A 24,114-nucleotide genomic window follows, 5' to 3' on the forward strand; every position below is an offset into this window, starting at 1 on the left:
TGAGGCCAGCAGTTCGCACGAGGGTGCCGACCTGGGACCTGGCGGTTGTTCTAGAAGGTCTCTCTCTAGCACCGTTCGAGCCCATTGAAGAAGTTTCAGAGAAATTCATCACTCTTAAAACTATCTTTCTTCTGGCTATATCTTCATTAAAAAGAATAGGAGATATCCAAGCTCTGTCGGTCTCTCCCTCGTGCTTGGAATTTGCACCAGGCATGGTGAAGGCTTTCCTCCTCCCTAGGCCGGGATACGTTCCCAAGGTACCAACCAATGTGGTCAGGCTTATTGTACTGCAGGCTTTCTGTCCTCCTCCAATTCTGACGTCGTGAGAAACTAAATCTGCTTTGCCCTGTTAGGGCCCTAGATGCATACATCCACAGAGCTGCCCTGTGGAGAAAGAGTGAACAGATAGTCGTTTGCTTTGGACCCCCTAAGAAGGGCTGTCCAGTATCTAAGCAGAGGTTGAACAAGTGGGTGGTCGAGGCCATCTCACTTGCCTATGAGTCTGCCGGTCAGCCTTCTCCTTTGGCTGTCCGGGCTCATTCAACCAGGAGTATGGCTGCCTCTAAGGCTATCCTGTCAGGAGTATCAATCCAGGATGTTTGTGATGCGGCAGGCTGGTCCTCGCCGCACACATTCGTGAAGTTTTATCATCTCGACTTCAGCTCCACTCCAGGGGCGCAGGTGCTTTCGTCCGAATGTGCGCTCTGACTTCACACGACGGAAACTTGCTCGTATGGCGACGTTGGTATTAGCGTTCCCAAAGCGTTGTCACGCAGCTCGAGTTCCCTGATAGGGAACGTCTCTGGTTACGTATATAACCCTAGTTCCCTGAAGGGAACGAGACGCTGCGTGTCTATGCCATACTCCCAGCATGCCCGTGAGCACTTGTTTCAGTCTTATCAGAAGCTGACGCGCTTGTGTTTTGGGGTGCTTATATAGTTTCCTGGTCGATGACGTCACCCGCCTATGACGTTCCGTCTCGCCATTGGACTGATTTCATACGTGCTTCATGACTCACTCACGCAGGGGCGTTCCCCAAGCGTTGTCACGCAGCGTCTCGTTCCCTTCAGGGAACTAGAGTTACATACGTAACCAGAGACGTTTACATGAACGATAAATAAAGTAATCGGGTTGATATTTATCCGTCTCTGGTCATGATTTGGAGACAATGAGCATATGAACCGTTTTGCCGAGCTGCTCATATTTATCATGCAGTAAAACCCTGCGCCCAAAACCAGTTGTCTGTGGATGAGAGTCTGAAACAAGGACTGGTGGAACGTTGTTCTGCTCCACTTCTTAGACGCTGAGTGAAATGAGAATTTTAGGATAATGGGACACACATTTAGATGACACTTTATTCAACAGCTCATTCCTTGCGTCATACGTCATTACGCTATTTCAACGTCATTGCACATACGCAATCCTTTCAGTTTCGGTTTTCAATCCAATCAAGTGTTTACATGTTCTCTCGATCGGATTACAAAGGGAATAAACCACCCCTTTCAATCCGATCTAAATTCCAATCGGATCGAGCTCAATCAGATCGATTAAGGTGTTTACATGAAGATTTTTTAAGTCAGATTGAGCCGTTAATCCGATTATAAGGGTCCATGTAAACACAGCTACTAATGCCCACTGTCTAGCGCCTCGTGTGACAAAGCTGAGAATGTGACTAACATAGTAACTCCTCTTCCATGAACTATTAACAGAACAACAATCTAGATGCTGAAAAAATTCTGATGGCAATATTTTGATAGTCCACTTTAGACATTCTACTAAAAAATGTACAACAATGTATTAAAACAGAAAACCTTTTACTTCGTGTTTTTGCATGCAGACGAAAACGTTGTATTATGCATGCCAGGCCAGTAGTTGGCGATGGCACTTTGTAAAGAAACTATGCGCCTTTAGACTGAACATGTAATACGTATGCACATGACGTCACCATTTTAAACAATTTTCATTTTTGTAACTTACACAGAGATGATGACAGTATCGTTTTCACAAACTTGCACTTTGAAACCCCTTTTCAAAAGTTTGTGTTTTCAGCCCCTCATAGCCCCCCATAGCGCCCCCTAAACTCAAGAAACTCAATATCAAAGGGCAAATAATTCCCCCTACATTTTCTCTAAAGATCATTTGGCACAGCTGATAATTTGGCTATAATCATGATGTATGGCCGAGGCAGCAAACTGTAAACAGCAGAATTTTTGAGGCATGCGGCTTCATCAATTCACTTGTGCTACAGCACAACACTTTACTTAAAATTTATTTTGACATTCTTTTTTTTTTTGACATTTATGGTACAACTTTTACTGCAAACATATATCCATGACGCACATCTTAGTAACTGTGGGACAAAAGGAGACCATTCTTGCGCGACTGCACTAATATAAGAGTCAAGAACTGTAGCCTTAACGATATTTAGAGGGATTTTAGTGGTCCCCCATGACATGGTCTATGTCGCCTATGTCCTTGTTCTATCAGCCACTTGGTATTGAATCACAGTGTGACACGACATAACAAAATATCTAGCATGCGCCAGAGTACAACAAGCTTGACGTGACAAACCACCAGGAGGCACAAGATTGATGTCTTCAAAACAAACCAACTGTCCTTACAAGGTAATGTTCGTCTTACACTATTACATTAATAAAAGCCTGGCTTTCCCACCTCCATTTATCAAGAATAAAGCTTTTTGGAAAGAACAAGCCACATTTCAAACCCAGAAATTGTGAAAAGAAATCAGAAAACTGAATAAGATAACATCTACCATGGCTCCACAAACCACAACGTTGTGTCAGATGCAATTGGGAGATGCAGCAAAAAAAATAAAAAATAAATAAATAAAGTTTCTTCTGGATACAGTATATACAGGGAGCCTGACAGATTGTACATCTGCCTCTTCACAGTAAATGTTCAAAAAAGTGCACACAATGTGGTACATCTGGCAGATCTAGCATTAGGCTAGTGTTATTAGCAAAGATGCTAACCGTTCAACATTACCCAGAAATATAAATTTCAGATCTTAAACACAAAAGGGGGCAAAAGGGGGACTTCAAATGTGTAATCAGCTCAACACCAATATTTTAAACAGTAAATCAGCATAATTTTGCAAGTTTTTCAGTTAGAATGTGTCAGTGACTACTTTACCAATTAGCTAACTAATATTAGCCTTTCGTGCATGTAAAAAAACAGATGTCACACATTTTAGACAAGTAGCCTATACTGACAAAATTTACATAAGTAATATGGCAATTAACACTACGTTTCCCACATCTCCTATTTTAAGTTGGCTGACAACATCTAAAAAAAATATTACATCTTTTACTAGTTCTTATATTTGAATAAACTATTAAGACACTACCCTGATAGCACACGTAAGCTACATAACAGAGATGTATATTTGATGTGCATGTTTGAAAGGTGTATTTTTTAGTTAGCTAAAAAAAAAAATCCTGTCAGATGTTAAAGACATTTAGAAAATATCTTTAATATGTTTATGATTTAGAATGTATGTAAAACTGCATATTAAAAGTTAGTTATCAGATGCTCGTATACAACAGATATTTTCCAAATGAGATGTTCTTTAACATGATTTGGAGATGTGCATGTGCTATCTCACATAGCTCTACCCAATATTGTTTTTCTACATCTGTACTGAAGCTGTCAAGTTTATGCCTTATACAGTAAAAGCATAGATAATGTATGCTATCAGATAAGTAAATAGATTAAAATTCCTATATAAATATACTTCTTATATGTGGTTTTATTTATGATTTGTACTACTTGTGTCAACAATCAATACCAACACCAACTGATCTAGCCCTACCATAGCTCAAATGAAATGTAAGGAGCCTATTGAATATGGCTATTTGAAGGGCCTTTACGAGATACAAAAAACATGAAGCCTCATTCAGAAAGATACAGCATGTGGTGATGTAACTAATGAAAAGATTGTCATGCATTCATTTATTCTTAACACATCCTAATAAATGGGAGAGAAAAAAAAATCGTATTTGGAATATTGAAATAAACAAGAGCCCTATCTATTATTTTGCTAATAAATCCACTTAAAAAGGATGAGTGAGATTTTATGTTGTGTGTCTGAAGCTATTGATCAACAACCACATGAATGGTTCATGAGACAAGTGAAATGGCAAAGTTAATGTTTTTTTTTTGCTTAATATAGCTTGCTGTCACATAAGTACATACTTTACGCAACTTCTTAGTTTATCTACAAAAATGTCTCTATTTAAATTCACATGTAAACCTAGCACTTTCTAAGTAAATGCAAAAGATTTTTCGGTAATGCTTATTCGTACCATGCCTATAATGAATTTTAGCTCCTTTATACTTTTTTATAAGTATGTATTACTATTTTATAAATACATTTATAAAGACTCATTAAGACCTTTACTATATAATAAGAGCAGTTATAGTTACATTAATATTATTCTTATAATTCCTTACAAGTCTTTTTTCCTTACAAATTTGCTTTTTCAATGCGCATGCTCATACTCCATTATACACTGATTTATAAGTATTAATTAGTCAGTTGTATGGTTCCATGAATGTATTTATAAAGATGCAACCTGCATTGATATAATGTTATTATATTAAAGTTACAATGGCTTTTTAGTAATTCAGATTTATTTCTGTCAAATAAATGAATATTTTGTTATTAATAGCCATGTTATGTTCTTATAAATACTCACTGTGAGTGATAATACAGTTACTAGCCTCTATAAATGCATCATTGATGGCTTTTAAGGATCAGTACACTTTCAAATGGAAATTAGCCCATGATTTACTCACCCTCAAGCCAACCTAGGTGTATATGACTTTCTTTTTTCAGACGAATACAATCGGAGTTATATTTAAAAATATCCTGGCTCTTCCATGTTTTATAATGGCAGTGGATTGCAACCAACAGATTGAAGCTCAAAAAGGTGTATCCATCCAATGTAAACGAACTCCAAACGGCTCCTGTGGGTTAATAATAATAGTGAGTTTGTGTTAGAAAAATATTCATATTTAACACATTTCAAAGTAAAATTCTAGGCCAAACGGCCATGGAGTTAGTTTACGATGGATGGATGCACGTTTTTGAGCTTTAATCTGTTGGTTGCAATCCACTGCCATTATAAAACTTGGAAGAGACAGGATATATATATTCTAATATAACTCCGATTGTATTCGTCTGAAAGAAGAAAGTCATATACACCTAGGATGGCTTGAGGGCGAGTAAATCATGGGCTAATTTTCCTTTTAAAGTGAACTACTCCTGTAAGTAAAGTCAGAACATAGGATGCAATTTTACTAAAACTAATGTTAAGAAATCATGAAGATTAACAGATTTTAGTATAATGAATCATAAGGCTCATTATACATTTTATGTTGTTTACTTCTAAATGTAATTAATGTACACTAATTCCTGTAATAAAATAATAGGAAAAAAAAAACACAGCAATCATAAAAACGAACAGTTGGAAAAAAAATCCCTTTTTAGTGTTACTGTCACAGTCATCGTCTGCACTACACTGTCATAGTCTGCACTACACTTCCCAGCATCCCTCTTGTCTTCACACCTGCACTCACTCCCTCATTTACCCACACTTGCCTGTCATCATCTTCATCCGTGTCACCTGTGCTCACCTCATTATTGTTCATTTGTGTCTGTATTTAGTTTCCTTCTGATCATTTCGTCTTTGTCAGTTCTACGTTGTATTGTGGTGTGTGTATCCTCTGTCCATCTGCCTGTTTGCACCCTTGTAAGTTTATATTACAGTTTTTTTTCGATTGCTAAACGACAGTGAGCACAACTGGAGCTACACGTGCAAAACTTTAAGTACAGTCTGCACAGCAGCAGTTCATGTGGACCAAACTCTAGTTCGTTTTTCATTGCTTGAACACAGTTTTCAAAACTCTACACAGTTATCCCATTACTTTAACAACAACCTGCACAACACTGTGGATTTACAGCACTTTGTTCAAATGCTAACACACTGCTGTCAAAACTGTGAACCACACATTCAAAACAGAATAGATGTCATCCTTGTGCCTTTCAAACACTGCTGATTGCAATTTCAGCTGAAAGGCTAAGCAGATGTCTTGTTTGTTATTTGTTCGAATTACAGTATGTTCTTTTAGTTTCTACTTTTTTTTTTCTCATTACTATAATTCCGTAAATTACTACAGACTATTGAAGCAAACTGCAAATTTTCATTTACCTTAAATAATTATGTTCTAAAAATTTAAATCATGTGAAAGAATGTCACTCTTTCCTTTGAAGAAAATATTACTTTGTATGAAGTCACTGAAATTGTTCAAACGAATGTTCTACAGATGTAAAGATGAAAAGTTTGTATTTTCTGTATTGGTGTTTAATGCTAGTGTTTTTACTCTCAGTGTGTTCTGAGTGACAGTGTGTGTTATCTCAGTGAGGGTTGTGCATAGTGTTTGGCTCACTGAGCCTGTTTTGAGACGTGTGTTAAGAGTTGTGTTGCTTGGAATGAGTTTTGCAGGTGATGTGAACGGTTTAGCTCAGGTGACTGTTGGTAGTGCAGACTGTAGTTAAGAGTTTTGCACATGTAGCTCCAGTTGTGCTCACTGCCGTTTAGCAATCGAACAAAAACTGTAATAGTAAAAGTTCTTGTATTGGGCACGTCGTGCCCGCCGAGCCAGAGACTCATCATGTTGTGCCCGCCGAGCCAGAGACTGTTCGCGTCATGTCCACCGAGCCAGAAATTGTTCGCGTCATCCCCGCCCAGCCAGAGACTGTTCACGTCATGCCCGCCGAGCCAGAGACTGTTCACGTCATGCCCGTCGAGCAAGAGACTGTTCACGTCATGTCCTCCGAGCCAGAGACTGTTAACATCATGCTTCCCAAGCCTGTCCCTGTCCCAGAGCCTGTCCCAGAGCCTGTCCCAGAGCCTGTCCCAGAGCCTGTCCCAGAGCCGGTCCCAGAGCCGGTCCCTGAGCCGGTCCCTGAGCCTGTCCCAGAGCCTGTCCCAGAGAATGTTCCAGAGCCCGTTCCAGAGCCCGTCCCAGAGCCTGTCCCTGAGTCTGTCACTCCCCCCCAAAAAATTGAGGGGGCTATACGTTCTCACTGTGGCCGCCCAAAGGCCCATAACTGCCTGAAAAATCCTCTCCGCCATGGCCGCCCGAAGGGTCCTCTCCGCCATGGCCGCCCGAAGGGTCATCTCCACCATGGCCACCCGACGGATCCTCTCCGCCACGACCACCTGTAGGGCCTTCTCTGCCATGGGCACCTGCACAGCCAGCTTCACCCTGGTCCCCTGAACTGCCAACTCCGCCCTAGCAGCCTGCTCCGCCCTGGCCGCCAGCACTGCCTGCTACGCCCTGGCCGCCTGCACAGCCTGCTCCGCCATGGCCACCTTCACAGTCTGCTCCACCCTAGAGGCTTCCTGCCACGGATAGGCCACGCCCTTGTCAGCCTTCAGGGCGCCCACCCCTGTTGATGTATTACAGCGCGCGGTCACGCCTTTTTGGGAGGGGGCATACTGTCACAGTCATCGTCTGCACTACACTGTCATCATCTGCACTACACTTCCCAGCATCCCTCTTGTCTTCACACCTGCACTCACTCCCTCATTTACCCGCACCTGCCTGTCATCATCATCATCCATGTCACCTGTGCTCACCTCATTATTGTTCATTTGTGTCTGTATTTAGTTTCCTTCTGTTCAGTTAGACTTTGTCGGTTCTACGTTGTATTGTGGTGTGTGTATCCTCCGTCCGTCTGCCTGTTTGCACCCTTGTAGGTTTATATTAATAGTCAGTGCTCGAAGTGGGGCGGTACTCACCGGTACGCAGTACCGGCACTTCTACATTTTAGTATTAAGCGTACCTGCACTTTTTCTTGCGTACCGCTACTTCTCGCATGTAGCCGGTACTCGACCACTGACAGAAAAGGCGCCAGTGTCACGGATGTTGATATACTTCGTTTGCAGTGCGTATGCAGTGCGTATTTTTTCCGCACCCATGTTAACAGGTTCGAGCTTTCACACAGCACGCGCATGCGGTCCGTCAATGCACTCCTGGTGCTGTGCGTATACAGCAGTGCAGAGATCGTTCCGAGTCTATTTTTGCTGTGCTGCATGCGGTGAATTAAAGTGACAGCTCATGGTTCGTGGTCAAAACACAAATTGACATGAAAATATAATAATCTCACCATAAATGCATTTAATTAAATAAAATGTAGTAATCTAAATGTATTTTTGGACTTGCAGGCTTGGAGGAGTTCCGTTATCGCACGCACGTGCACACACGCATGACTTGTTTTAAGTTTTATTATAAGTTTTGTTTTTCACTGTAGAAATCTCAAATGTCATGATTTGCCAATGCAAGAGAGTACCGGCACCTTTCTTTTCCCACTTCAAGCACTGTTAATAGTAAAAGTTCTTGTATTGGAATTCTGGACTCCTTATCTTCCTCTACATACACCATTCCCGTGACAGTTACATACTAGCAAAACACTGCAACAATATTTTTTAAAGTATAATTTCAAACTGCTATAAGCAATACCATGCATATAGCTGAGGAGATATGGATTTTAACAAATCAAAATTACCATTCATAACCTCTAATGCAAGCATTTGTCATTAAATACACAATTGATAATTAATCTGTACAGCAAACAAGTGTGTCTGGATCTATTTTATATTTGATAATTTATAAATCAGTGTATAATTGATTATGATGCTCATAAAACTTCAGTAGGCACACTTCAGTAGGCACATTGAAAAAGACAATGTATGACTTAAGGAATTATAAAAAATAATATAAATGTATCTGTAACTGTTCTTATAATGCAGTATAGGTCTTAATGAGCCTTTATAAATATATTTATAGAATAGTAATACTAACTAATAAATAAGTATAAATTGGGAAATAATTAATTATAAACATGTTCTTCATGGCAAGAGTTACCGATTTTACTTCTAAAACATGATGCATAATAAAAATGTAACACACTATGTGAAATAAATTAAATCATAAGGAAACAAAGGTGATAACAGCAAAATGCACATCCATGATGAGTGTATGTACTAAGATTATCTAAAATATATGCTTAAATTAACATGGCATTGAAACTACTACATTTTGTGTACATGACATCTCACACAGGAAAATTAATATTGACTTGCAGTTGCCAAATTAACAAGATTGTATGATTCAAATAACAATAAAAATAGTGCATTCACAAACATGAAATATGTATTGTACAATACATAAATCAAGAAATCATCAGTGTAAAGATCAAAACCACGAACACTTCACTGTGAGGTAATGGGAATGCATGTTCCTTCCTGTGTGGCACTGGCCCACATCTAAAATCTGGTCTTGATATTCCTTACAGCTAAAATAGCTTTATAGCCTGTTATAGGTTCATAATTCACTCACTACTTTCTCTGATCCCGGCTGCTCATATTGGCCATAAACAAAGAACCGTTGGCTGGTGCAGAGCCTTACGGTTAACCATCGACTCTAAATCAACTCGCATGGAGGACGACTCCGAGTTTAACACCAACCTGCGAACGATCAATCAACACTGACATTTTCAGTAGGCAGGCATAAGCTTGAAGACAATGTCAGCATGTGCCAAACTATTCATCTCTATGGCGAGTGATTAAAAAGGCACACAGTTTCTTTATATTGGAGCCTACTCAGGCTGTTTAAACAATAGAGTTACTGGACAGGTAAATGCACATACATAGACCCATGGGGATGAGAACACAACTCTAGATGATATTACTCTGGGTCTGCAGAGTGTCAAAGGAAAGATAGTTAATAATGATACGCCTACAGACATTGCTACTGGCTGCTGAAAGGCTAAAGGTACTTGTCATGGCGACCGACAGCCAATGGTGACTGAAGTTTTCCTCCTGATGATAGACAGTGTGTGGAATGATGGAGGGTTTAGTGGGTAAGTAAAGATCATCCATACGAGACCAGTTAAGAAGTCATAATATTAATTATTCTTAATTTACTTCATGCAACACAGGAAATGTCACATACAAATTTGGAAAATTACTGACTAGGTTTATGTGTCTACATGGTTGTTTGGCACAACAACAAAATGTAGGGGGAAAAAAGGATGATGGGAAATTTTGAAAATGAAAACAGTAGCATGGTAGACTGGCAGTTTTTCCCTTTTGGCAGTCGCCATGTTCATTTCTGTGGGCTGGACCGGTTGATGGTCGGCTTTCTATTGACATACGTGGCCCAGTAACCCAGGTTGAAGATGAAGAAGAGCACTGGAAAGATGATACGAGAGATCTTGTCCACTTTGCTGACGCGATTGTATGACTTTTTTACACCCTCCGGCACATATTCACCATCCATTTTCGGTAGTCGGATTTCTCGGACCGGCTGTGATGGGGTGGATGTGGATGTGGATGTGGCACTCTTTGAGATGGTTGTCAATCCGGGATCTTTCGCTACGCCCATGCTGTAGGTGGTTCCCACAATGTTGAAAGTGTTGTTGGTCTTCTTGGAAAAGGAAGACGACTCTCGCCTCTGTGGAAATTTCAATAGGAAAAATTAGGGCAATAATCATAAAAAGAAGCAAAAGTATACCTTGTTAGTTCAGTGCAAAAGTGAAACATTCATCTTACTGATGGAGCTTTTAGTATATTTTTTTTCTCTTACTGCTCAAAATATGACACATTTTTTATTAATGTTTGTACAATTTATCTACTTATATGATTTTATTAATTTATTTATTTATTTAGGGGAGGGAATCACATTCGCTGCAGTAAGAAAAACTATGTTTCATGATACCACACCTGATCTGAAAGGTAAATCCAAACCTATTCAAGCTTGTAATGAAATATAATGTTCCAAAGATTTAAATCAAATCAATTTGTAATGATGCATAAACAAAAATATTATTGATTAAGCCAGAATATGGCATACACATGAGGAAATGTACTAAGAATAAATTGTCGCCACTTACAATGGTGCAATCTGCATTGCTTTAGCACTCATTTTACTAAAGGAATTATGCAAACCAGGTGTACTAGTGCAAACATGTCCACATAATTTCTGCTGAATGTGTTTTACACCTTGCAATCCACATATCTTATGTGTTAAGATGCAGCAGATTATTTCCAGTGCATTTGGTACTTGGTTATCCTGTAGGTAGTTTGTGAGCAAGACACATGTTTTATCACTCAAAAACTGAAATTGCCATATTAAGCCTTTGTTGTTGTCATTATATATATATATATATATATATTTGTATGTGTGTGTGTGTGTGTGTGTGTGTGTGTGTCAACTAGAGGGTTATAATAAGGCAGTTTCATTTAAATCTATAATATATACAGTATATATTATAGATTTAAATATATATATATATATATTGACTTTCTTCCTTGCTTGTTTGCTATTGCTTTTCTGAAAATGTATCAATTTATCAACACCTTAATGTTAAACTTGGAAGTGCTCATCAAGTTCTCTAGTCGGGCCAATATGGGTACTGCTATGACCGCAGGCTGATAAAGGAGCCTTTGCAGTTTCCTTTTGACAAGTTTTTTTTTTATTATTATTTAATAGCTAAGGTTCTTGTGAGAAACCTCTTTTTTCCCTCTCGAAATTAAGGACGTCCACAAAAGTGCCAGGGATTGTCAAAATGTTAAAAAAAAAAGAGTAAAAATGAAAGGAAAATTGCATTAAACAAGCTTCAACCACAGTTTATACTGGTAAATGCATTAGAGCAAGCAAAGAGATTCTTACATTTCTCATTCTTAAACTCACTAAACAGTTGTGTCACTTTTGTGTGTGATATTTTGCACTGTATTCACAAAGCACCCACAACCCAGGTTAAACAGCTAATACACTGGTATACAATGGTAAAACATTGTGCCATACATATATATGTGCAGTATATTAGGCTTAATATAGATTGTAATTTACAACTCCAAATCAGAAAAAGTTGGGACATTTTGTAAAATGCACTAAAATCAAGAATCTGTGATTTGTTTGTTCTATTTAACCTTTTATTAACTGACAAAAGTACAAAGAAACGTTTTCCAATGTTTTCACTGACCAACATAATTGTATTTTGTAAATATGAACAAATTTTGATTTTGATGGCTGCAACACACCCCAAAAAAGTTGGGACGGACACCAAATGAAAGTGAAAAGATTATCCAAATTAGATTATCCAACTCTTTTGAAACAGTCCACAATGAGCAGGTGAATTGGTAATAGTTGAGGGTATCATGTTTGGGTGTAAAAGTGCTTCTCAGTCTTTTTAAGCAAAGATGGGTCATGGCTCATCACTTTGTGCCAAATATCTTGAGAGAATTGTCAAACAATTAAAAAAATCACATTTCTCAATGCAAGATTGCAAAGAATTTATGCCTTTCATCATCTTTCATACATAATATTGTCAAAAAATTCAGGGAATCCAGAGAAATCTTAGTCTGTGTAGGGCAAGGCAGTAGACCTCTGTTGAATGTGCGTGACCTTTGAGCCCTCAGATGGCATTGCACAAGATACCATCATGCTAATCCGTTAAATACAGCCACATGTGCTCAGGAGTCATTTGGAAAACCATTTTCACTGAACACAGTCTGACGCTGCATCAAGAAATGCCACTTTTTGAGAAATCTTCAGATCAGTTCTATGTGGAGATGCCAGCGAGTTCTCTGGGCCTGTGCTCATCTCAGATGGTCTAGAAGACAATGGGAATGTGTGCTGTGGTCAGATGAGTCCATGTTTCAGCTTGTTTTTGGGAGAAAATGGACACCGAGTTCTCAGTCCCAAAGACGAAAGGGACCAACCAGACTTTCACCAGCGACAGGTGCAAAAGCAAACATCTGTCCTGGTACTGAGGTGCATCATTGCAAACGGTATGGGTAACTTGCATTATTGTGAAGGTACCATTGACATGGAGGCATGTATTTGGATTGTACAGAGACATAAACTGCCATCAAGATGACATCTTTCCTGGGAAGCAAGACAATGCCAGGCCTCATTCTGCACATGCTAAAACTGAGTGGTTTCTAGACACTCTGCACCATAGAAGGGATGTGCCTGCCTGTTTACTGCAGTCCAGAATTGTCTCTTATGGAAAATGTATGACCCATCATGAAAAGGAGAATCAGGCAACGATGACCACAGACTGTTGAGCGGCTGTCTTGTATCAGACAAGATTGGGCAAATGTTCCACTAGCAAAACTCCAACAATTAGTATCCTCAACTCCCAAATGATTAAAAAGTGTAATTAAAAGGAAAGGTGAAGTGACACAGTGGTAAACATGTCTCTGTCCCAACTTTTTTGGGGTCCCGTGTGTTGCAGCCATCAAAATCAAATTTTGTTCATATTTACAGAATACAATTATGTTGGTCAGTGAAGACATTGGAAAACGTTTCTTTGTACTTTTGTCGGGTAATAAAAGGTTTAATAAAATGAACAAATCACAGATTCTTGATTTTATTGCATTTTACAAAATGTCCCAACTTTTTCTGTTTTGGGGTTGTATTAACCAACAAAATCCAAGGAACAATTTAGCACAGTCTCTTTAAGGCATTTGCAACATTACCTGATTAAATGTGCAAAAACTGTGTGTGTGTGTGTGTGTGTGTGTGTGTGTGTGTGTGTGTGTGTGTGTAATGATATTTCAGAGTAAAGATGAGACTCTCAGAGGATACACGTTTTCCAGCTTGAGTGAGCTAAATGAATGCATGTCCATGGTAAATCGCAGAAGTTGTCATATTGTAGCTGATAAATGACAAAAAGGAAGATAAGCCCTGGAAGCAATCATACAGTACTACTACACACAAACACACACACATACTGGTGGTCTAGTCATAGCTTCCAGGTTTCTGAATAGATAACTAACCAGGCTTCATTCTTGAGTCACAATCATATCACAGCGAGAAACATATGCCAGTAAACAAACAGAGCCTCGGTAAGCAGGCTACACATCAAGAAGCTGTCAAGTCTAGTCTAGTCTATTAATAAATCCAACTATAATGCTTCACTACATGCATGCATCCTTATTCATATCATATATTTAATGTTGCTGCTTTTTTGGATTCCAAAATTCCTTCAAAGGAATAAAGAATTCACCCACAGAAAGTTTTTTTAACTAGCATTCCTGTTATTCCAAACCCATATGACTGTCATTCGTCAGTGGCACACAGAAAGGAGAAATTTTGTAGAATATCCAGGCTGCTCTTTCCCAAACACGGAGTCTGAATAATGACATTTGAGCCATAAAAATAAAAATAAAAGTAAAAGTAGTCCTCACAAAGCTGTCTTTGACTTCAGAGTATATGTGACCTGTGCAGGCAAAATGAGTTGCAATGAGCACATTTTCAAAAATTAGTTATTTTTATTTTCACATTCTCTACTAAAAAACCATCAAATGATGATGTATGATTTGTTGCAATCAGACAAAAAATGAATGAGCTACACCTATTTGAAGTCGATTGAGTCAGCAAAGTCAAATTTGAGCAAAATCTAATTAAAGTTTTCTGAAGGTTCCAAAACAAAATCACCTAGAAAACATACCTTAAAATCACCGGTAATAACACCAAATTGGGCACATACCAAGTCAAAACCAAATATCTATAAGAAAGATGATACCACAGTTGTTTGATTAGACCTACTGTACCGCATGGATCAAATATAAAGTTATACTTCAGATGTTTTTCCCCAACAGTTAACCAAACGTTCAAGACATAACATATAATGTTTGTGTGAATACTTGCCAAGACAGATATTTTGAAATACTTTAATTCTGTGTATACGTGTAGCCTATATTGGGATCACACTGTCTGAGGCGTCTTTGTGCGCACGCTTTTCGGACATGTCAGTCAGTGCAAGATAATTTTGTTTACATCAGCATGGGTTTGAAAATCACATGTCATTGGTTCAGACTCTGCCATTGAGAATTCGCTATGAATATACACAAAGTTTGATTGCTGCGCTTTAACCCTCTGAGGTCTGAAGTGTTTTCTGGGTCCTGGAGGTGTTCTGACATGCTCTGACGTGTGCTTATTTCTGTTACCTGTGACATTTTCATGGCTAAATTCTTATTACATTGTATTCAGCACAAACTCTGCTACAGTAATATGTCAGCAGCATGTATGTAAAAGTTTGGAGTTTTAAGATAATAATGTTTATGCGTGGTTTGTGAAAAAACAAAAAACAAATGTCACTGAAATAAGGTCATAAAACCCAAAGTGATTATTTCTTCACAGATTTTTATCAATTGTATCACGTAGCCAAGAATATTTGCTCCAAAACTATGTGAAAATCATCCTGCATACTCATTTAGATAAGACAATATATTGATTTAAAATTTGTATGACGTGTTTTGTGTGAGAAAGCTTTATGCGAGGAGGCGTGATCTCTCATTAATATGAATGCATTTTACACCTGAGAAAGACAAAGACCCTCCCCTAATGGCCCTATCAGGTGCTATCAGGCCCGATCATTATGAGGAGCCTTACACAAAGAATGAGGAGAAATAAAAAAAGAATGGCTTTTAGATTGTCTGGATTTATTTACAACACAACATAATCCAAAGATACACAACAAAGGACAGAAAAGCACATTAGTAAACACACTGATCTAAAGAAAAAGACTTAAACAGTCACACACCTTTGTGCCATTCCTAAAAACATAGTAGCCTACATACCTGTCATGTCCAAGGTGTTTGCCTTTTCATTTTACCATGTTCATGTACAGAGACTCATGTGAATGTTGAAGTCAGCAGGACTCATCCAGTGGTATCTGGTCCCTTTTTAAAAAAATAAATAAATAAACACCTGTAAACATGCTGATATCAAGACAAACTATAGGGCTGCACGATTCTGGGAATACATTTTAGATTTTTCACTCACACACAAACACACACACACACACACACACACATATATATATATATATATATATACATACACGCCCACTGCCGTTCAAAAGTTTGGGGTCGGTATGATTTTTAATGTTTTTAAAAGAAGTCACTTCTGCTCACAAAGGCTGCATTTATTTGATTGAAAAAACAAAATAAACCCAGTAATATTGTGAAATCATATTTCAATGTAAATCAGCTCTTTTCTATGTAAATATATAGTAAAGTGTAATTTACTCATGTGATCATAGCTGAATTTTCCGCATCATTACTCCAGTCTTCAATGTCACATGATCCTTCAGAAATCAGTATAATATGATGATTTGATGCTCAAGAAACATTTTTCATGTTGAAAACAGTTATTTACATTTTTATTTCAGGATTCTTTGATGAATAGAAAGTTCAAAAGGACAGCATTTATCTGAAAAATAATCGTTTGTAACATTAAACACTACCGTTCAAAACTTTGGGGTCAGTAAGAATTTTTGGGGGAAATAAATAAAATGGATCAATACTTTTATTCATCAAGGAGGAATTAAATGGATCAAAAGTGACAGTAAAGACATTTATAATGTTACAAAAGATTCTATTTCAAATAAATGCTGTCGTTTTTAACTTTATGTTCATCAAAGAATTCTAAAAAAAGGTACACAACTGTTTTCAACATTGATAATAATCATAAATGTTTCTTGAGCATCACATCATCATATTCTTCTGATTTCGGAAGGATCATGTGACACTGAAGACTGGAGTAATGATGCTGAAAATTCAGCTTTGATCACAGGAATAAATTACGCTTTTTACTTTATATTCACATAGAAAACAGCTGTTTTACATTGAAATAATATTTCACAATATTACTGGGTTTGTTTTGTATTTTGAATCAAATAAATACAGCCTTGGTGAGCATAAGTGACTTCTTTTAAAAACATAAAAAATCTTACCGACCCCAAACTTTTGAACGGCAGTGTATATATGTATATGTATTTTGTAAATATATATACGAACACCTAGTTTGTTGTGCCTTGTATATAGGCATGTGTAGGGCTGCATAAAATAATAACAATAGCCTAGATAGCAGGCAGCCTATAAATCGTTAAATATGATCACTTCAGTAACACTACACTAGACAAACATATATTGTTTATCATATGTTACTTCAAATATTTCTATTCGTTATGAAATGAGATGAGTTTGGCGGGAAGCCTAATTTGCTTTTCAAACACACAGGGTGACTCAGACCCAAACTCAGCGCGTGCAGCGATCGAGCCGCTCCAAACTATGAAACATTATTGTTACATTATACATCTACGTTTGAGCAGATATCCACAAACACAGTATTTAACAGTAAACACAGGTCTAAACATTAAAATATTCACCATATTAGAATAAACACTCATACTAGCATACTTGTATCTCATTTCATAACATTTTAGGCTGGCACCAGTTTAGTAGCTACAATGTAAAGTTTATGCAACAATAAAACACATACTATTATGTCTCTTACCTTTGAAATTGTTCTCATAATCAAAATGTCTTCTTCTGAGGTAAATCCAAGGTAAATCCACAGCACAAACAGTCTTCCAAATTTATGAAAAGTAGAGAAATACTGGAGTCGCTAAATCTTTATTTCAAGCTGATGAGGGCGTTAACAGCTCTGCGTTCCTTCACGTAGATCATTTGAATGAGAACAGCTCGAGCTTGTGGGGGTGTGGTCAAATTAAAGTTAATGAGCTCGGGCTGGAGACACTGTACATGTCGTTGCTTTCATACGGATTTCTTAAACCGGGAATATTTGTTTTTGATATGAATTACTACATTTAAAAAAGAAGACTTCAAGCTTTGTTAAGACATTACTTTCATGTGTGGGTGGCAAGTACTGGCTGAGTTACAGAAAATTTTGTGTCGCGTTTCAGAATAAACTTCACATTGAGAGAGAAGACAGAACGTGCATCATGTTTTTTTTCTTTATTTTACGAAAAACACAACTTTTTGTTTTTATTATTAGTGTACACAAAAAAAGAAGACATTTACCAGTTTTTAATGATGTATAACACTTGCCTGTATGACAAAAATCGACAGAGTTATTTGAGTTTATTTTGCACTGCCGACCCCAGGGGATTAAAAAATACCAAACTTGTGCTGAGGAGAAGCGCCAATCGCAGAGAACGTCTCGGTTACCTTTGTAACTCTCGTTCCCTGAAGGAGGGAATGGAGACATAGTCGACGTAGTTCTTCGAATACTGTTCAAACGAGCCAATGCACATTGGTGAGCCTGAAATGCATCACACACTCAGCCCCCGCAGCGCAGGTATAAATACAGAAGTGGTTGTATGTATTAGTTGTTTTTCGCTGAGGAGCCGAGCGTAACTCAGAGTCAACGGTGGTCCAGCAATAGTACCGACGGGACTCGACTCTGTTCCCTCCTTCAGGGAACGAGGGTTACATACGTAACCGAGACGTTCCCTTTCCGTCGCTCACATTTGACGAGTCAACGTGTCGACTGATTGGGATCCCAATTAAAACGCCACTAGTGTTGCCACCTTCCAGTGCCTAGACAAAAGCCTTCTGATCTCCCCCCGCATTATTTTTGGCGAGATGGGACAGGGCTTAGGCCAGGGAAGTCACTGCTGTTCCACAAGACCACTGGGAAAGCATTCTCTTTTGATGGAAAGGAATATGCTGCGGAAGCCACATCCTGCCCGAAGGGAGGTAACATGTGGAGAATACACATATGGTCTCATGCATCCCTGGCCATCTCGTGGAGTCAGGTTAGTGTTCTTCACCACACTCAGACCCTGCTTCAGGCCGCTTCGGGCCTTCCTAACTGGGTCCCTGTCCTCCACCAAGCTTCCCAACCGGTCCAGACGGCCACAAACTATAACATCAGAATCGGCTTGCGATTCCTTTTTGCTCGGCTTCCACCCAAGCTCAGTGATATTCATCACACCTAGGTGTTGAGCAAATATGCTTCTAAAATTCTTGGGACCCAGGAACAGAGGAAGCGGCGGAACAGTAACAATCTGAAGAGCTCGTTCCCCCATCACTGGGTGGCCTGTGTCAGGGCCTTACGCTTCCCACCTGGATTGGCGGCGTCTGACACAGGCTGGGCGGGAGGGATTGCCTCGTAACCCACCCCGCTCCTCCGTCAAGGATAGTGAGGGGGGAGGAGCTACTCAGGCCATTTCTGGCAGAGAGAGGTGCCGTCCACGACCTGGTAAGCTCTCCATACACTTTGGGAAAGAAAGGCACTGAGGTAGCGAGCTGAGAACTAGCAAGTCCAACATAGACTGTTTGGGACACGGTGAAGGATTCCACTTGAGCCCGACAGCCTCGGTGGCCTGTTTCAGCATAGCTGACATTTCTGGATCTGGCTCAGACACTCCCAGAGGGAGATAACGCAGCCGAGTCATCATTTCCAGAGGTCAGCTCACCCTCCGATGCTGCAATCGGCATCCTGTCCTCTGGAGGGGCCCCGAAGGAAACGACTGGTCGGTCCATTACAGAGGGACCAGCGCGCTCAACGGGGGCTCCACAGGCCGCGGTGTGATAGAGGAGTGAGGGGCCCACAGGGATTGGTTAATGGGCGGAGAAACATCACTATGATCCTCTGATAAGCCATCCCACACAGCGGCGTAGCAGGGCGTGGTAATGGGGACTCCACCTTCACGCATGATGGTGAGTCTCGATCTTAACACCGCGATGAGAACATGAACTATCCACAAAAGCTGCTTCAGCGTGCTGAATATATATATGTATATAAATACACTCTTCAAACACGTGATGCAACCATTGTGACTGTCAGAAGGGGACAGGGAACGACCGCATCCAGAAACGCACGGATGGAGTGACATCTTGAAAAAGACGCAATCTCACCCATGTTGCTCTTTCAGGAAATGGGACCCGTCACCAGTGCTGGATCACACAGGGGAATGACCGCGGCAACACTGAACAGTGCACTGAAACAGTGAAGCACTCACCTCTTTGCCCTCTAACCAACTGTAAACAAACACACATAAATGATGCCATTAAAACAGCAGTTGAGAGCTCAGAAGTTCGCGATCACCGCTGCACTCGCGCTGTAGAACCACCAGCATTGGGAGAGTCTTCCAGAAGAACACCGACACCCTCGCTCGTTGAAATATAACAACACTCTACAGAGACATCGACATGAAGACCGATCAGCTCCGAAGTGAAAGACAACTAGTTTGTGCATCCACTTCATTATTTATTACCCGCGCTGCGGGGGGCGGAGTGTGTGATGTATTTCACGCATGCCAATGTGCATTGGCTCGTTTTAACAGTACTCGAAGATGACAGGCTCCCTAAGCGTGATCCCAATCAGTCGAACGTGAGCGACTGAAATGGAACACAGCATTTTTCATGGACAAAGAAAAGATACTCCTCTCAGAAAACATACAAATAAAGAAACCTTTAGATGTTTAATTGCTTTTTGGAGCATTGGTATCACTAGATGAGGGCTTATGAAACTAATTTTTGTGAAAACCTCAAATGCGACATTTTTCACTTGTAACTCGTAATTAGTCCGTGCACATTCCAACTCATTTTGCCAGCATGGGACACACACACACACACACACACACACACACACACACACACACACACACACACACACACACACACACACACACACACACACACACACACACACACACACATATATATACATTGAAAATATTGAATATTTACACATTGAATTTGGCACAGGTTTTACATCGGATGCTCTTCCTGACGCAACCCAGCACTGAGAATTTATCTGAGTCACACTCATATACACCCCTATGGGCAATTTGGCATTTCCAATCCACCTTACCTGCTTGTCTTTGGACTGTGGGGGAAACAACGCTGACACAGGGAGAACATGCAAGCTCCACACAAAAAGGACTGCTGGCTCAGCTGGGGCCTTAAACCTTAGACCAGCACTTCTGGGTTGTACGTCAGAATGTAGGCTCACTATTGGCCGACGCTGGTCATGTGTATGATGCTGGCCAATAGTGAGCCTACGTTCTGACGTACAAGTCAAGTCAAGTCATCCTCATTTATATAGCGCTTTTAACAATGTAGATTGTTTCAAAGCAGCTTTACAGAGATAAAGATATAATTTAAGGTAACAGAGATTGGTTTGGTTTTATAGTGGCTCTTGAAAAATGTTTTTTCCAGCTAAAGTTAGTTTTACAACCCAGAAGCGCTGCGCTGTTACACTACGTGAACGTCCCGGGTTACGTATGTAACCCTAGTTCCCCGAAGGGACGGACGCTGCGTGAAATCGCAGTGGGAACGCCCTCAGCGTGACGCGTCTGAAGCATGAATGAAATCAGTCAATGGAGAGAATGAGCGTACGGCGAGTGACGTCATCGACCAGGAAGCTATAAATATCCCCTGAGTACACAATACGCCAGCTTAAAAGTTACTGAAGCAGCGACCCAAGGGGATGCCGAGAGTATGGCAGGACACGCAGCGTCCGTCCCTTCGGGGAACTAGGGTTACATACGTAACCCGGGACGTTCCCCTTCAGGGACTACCGCTGCGTGAAATCGCAGTGGGAACGCAATACCCACATCCCCATACGACCAAATCCCCGTCGTGTGTCATTAGGAGACACAAACCGACGAGACAACCTGAGCCCCGGGAGTGGAGCTAAGATCGAGGGAATAAAATCTAACGAAAGTGTGCGGTGAGGACCAGCCTGCCGCATCACAAACGTCCTGAAGAGAAGCTCCTGAAAGAAGAGCTGTAGAAGCAGCCATACTCCGGGTGGAATGAGCCCTTACAGCCAAAGGTGAAGGCTGATGGGCCGAACCATAAGCAAGTGGGATGGCCTCGACCACCCACTTGCTCATCCTTTTTCTAGATGCAGGACACCCTTTCTTAGGTGACCCAAACAGACGAACAGTTGTTCCGATCTCCTCCACAGGGCAGCTCTGTGGACGTAAGCATCAAAACCCAAACTGGGCACAGCAAATTCATTTTCTCCTGGTCTGACGTCAGAAAAGGCGGAGGACAGAAAACCTGCAGAACTATAGGTCTAACTGAAACAGTTGGAACCTTAGGAACATAACCTGGTCTCGGAAAGAGAAAGGCCTTAACCAACCAGGAGCAAATTCCAGGCACGAGGGAGCCACCGAAAGTGCTTGAATATCTCCAATTCTTTTTAGAGATGAGATAGCGAGAAGAAGGATAGTCTTTAGAGTAAGAAACTTTTCCGAAACTTCCTCGATGGGCTCGAAAGGAGCAAGGGAGAGAACTTCTAAGATGATGGCCCGATCCCAAGCTGGTACCCTCGTGCGAACTGGAGGCCTCAGCCTCAAGGTGACACGAAGGAAGCGAGACATAAGTGGGTGTTTCCCGAGGGAACCTCCACTTGAAGGGGTGTGGTAAGCAGCTAAGGCCGCCACATACACCTTCAGTGTGGAGTGGGATAACCCTGTGGAGAGACGGTCCTGCAGGAAATCCAGGACTGTACCAACCGGGCAGTTAACTGGGTCCTGCTGGCGCTCTTCACACCAAGAGGTGAAAAGTTTCCACCTCGCGGCATATAACTTCCTCGTGGAGGGAGCTCTGGATCGGAGGATGGTCTAAACGACCTCAGCCGAGAGACCAGAATCTATGAGCTGGGCCCCCTCAGAGGCCAAGCCCACAGCCTCCATAGCTCTAGACGGGGGTGAAGGATCGACCCACTCGCCTGAGAGAGCAGATCTCTCCTGATCGGTATCTCTAGGGGAGAGCCGTTGAGGAGAGACACTAGGTCCGCAAACCATACCCGGGCCGACCAGAACGGGGCTATTAGCAGGAGACTGAGCCCGTCCCGGCGAACCCTCTCCAGAACTCCTGGGAGCAGAGTGATCGGGGGAAAAGCGTACAAGCGTGACCTCGGCCACGGATGTACCATCGCATCCAACCCCATCGGGGCTGGATGGCTGAGAGAGAACCACAGCGGGCAGTGTGATGTTTCTCGAGAAGCAAATAGGTCTACCTCGGCAAGACCGAAATGTTTCCATAGGAGTTCCACCACCTCGGGGTGAAGACTCCATTCCCCGGGCCTCGGCCCCTGTCTTGACAGGATGTCTGCCCCCTGATTTAAATACCCCGGGAGATAAAAGCTCCCAGAGAAAGAATTTTCCCCTGGGACCATAGAAGGATCTGACGTGCCAGTTTGTAAAGCGGGCGAGAACGCAAACCCCCCTGATGGTTGATATAAGAAACCACCGATGTGTTGTCTGTCTGGACAAGAACATGGTGGCCCCTTAGGTCTGGGAGGAAGTGTTTCAGAGCCTGAAACACCGCCAACATCTCTAGGCAGTTTAAGTGCCACAGACGATGATGGTCCTCCCACAGACCCTGAGCCGGGCGACCATCCATGATCGCCCCCCAACCCGTGAGAGAGGCATCTGTCATTAGCATAACGCGACGACAAGGAGCTCCTAACACAGGGCCTTGGGACAGAAACCAAGGATCTTTCCACATGATCAGGGCGTGATGACACCGTCGCAAACTCACGATCATGCGAAGCGGATTTCCCCTCGGGGAGAATCCCTTGGTCCTGAGCCACCACTGTAACAGTCTCATGTGCAAGAGGCCAAGAGGTATCACGTTGGACGCAGCTGCCATGAGACCTAGCAGTCTCTGGAACTGTTTTACAGTGGATGACTTGGCTAGCTTGACCTGATCTACTGCAGCGAGAATCAAAGCAATACGAGCAGGTGACAATCGTGCCTGCATCGTCGTTGAATCCCACACTACACCTAGAAAAGTGGTTCTCTGTAATGGAGAAAAAACACTCTTTTTGGCGTTGAGCCTCAGCCCCAGTCACTTGATATGAGCAAGAACGACATCTCGGTGCCGAACCGCCTGTTGTTCCGATTGAGCTAGAATCAAGCAATCGTCTATATAGTACAGAAAGCGGATGCCCTGTAACCTCAGCGGGGCTATAGCAGCATCCGTACACTTCGTGAATGTTCGGGGTGACAGTGCTAGGCCGAATGGAAGAACCCGATATTGGTACGCTTCGCCCCCGAAAGCGAACCTCAGGAACTTCCTGTGTTGAGGGAGGATAGATACATGGAAGTAAACGTCCTTTAGATCTATCATGACAAACCAGCCCTCGGATCTGATTTGAACATCCCCAGTGACAGAAACAGCGCCCTGTAACGTACTGGCAGGGAACAGCTGGTCTGGGCACTCCACAACCCTCCTCGGA

The 24,114-nt window shown here is 41.3% G+C and overlaps 1 protein-coding gene across 1 annotated transcript in view; it reads right to left on the reverse strand.

Moving 5' to 3' along the window:
• Positions 1-8,673: 8,673 nt before the first annotated feature.
• The window catches only part of gabra3 (gamma-aminobutyric acid type A receptor subunit alpha3), a 725,881-nt gene continuing 710,440 nt past the window's right edge, over positions 8,674-24,114 (reverse strand). Inside the window, exon 10 of the mRNA XM_077197385.1 lies at positions 8,674-10,545. Within this exon, the coding sequence (XP_077053500.1) occupies positions 10,198-10,545 (348 nt within the window). The 3' untranslated portion in view covers positions 8,674-10,197. The remainder of the gene's footprint in view (positions 10,546-24,114) is intronic.

Source organism: Siphateles boraxobius, unplaced genomic scaffold, assembly GCF_051911475.1.
Source record: "Siphateles boraxobius isolate OS27281-9 unplaced genomic scaffold, OSU_SipBor_1 11, whole genome shotgun sequence".
Classification (NCBI taxonomy): domain Eukaryota; kingdom Metazoa; phylum Chordata; class Actinopteri; order Cypriniformes; family Leuciscidae; genus Siphateles; species Siphateles boraxobius.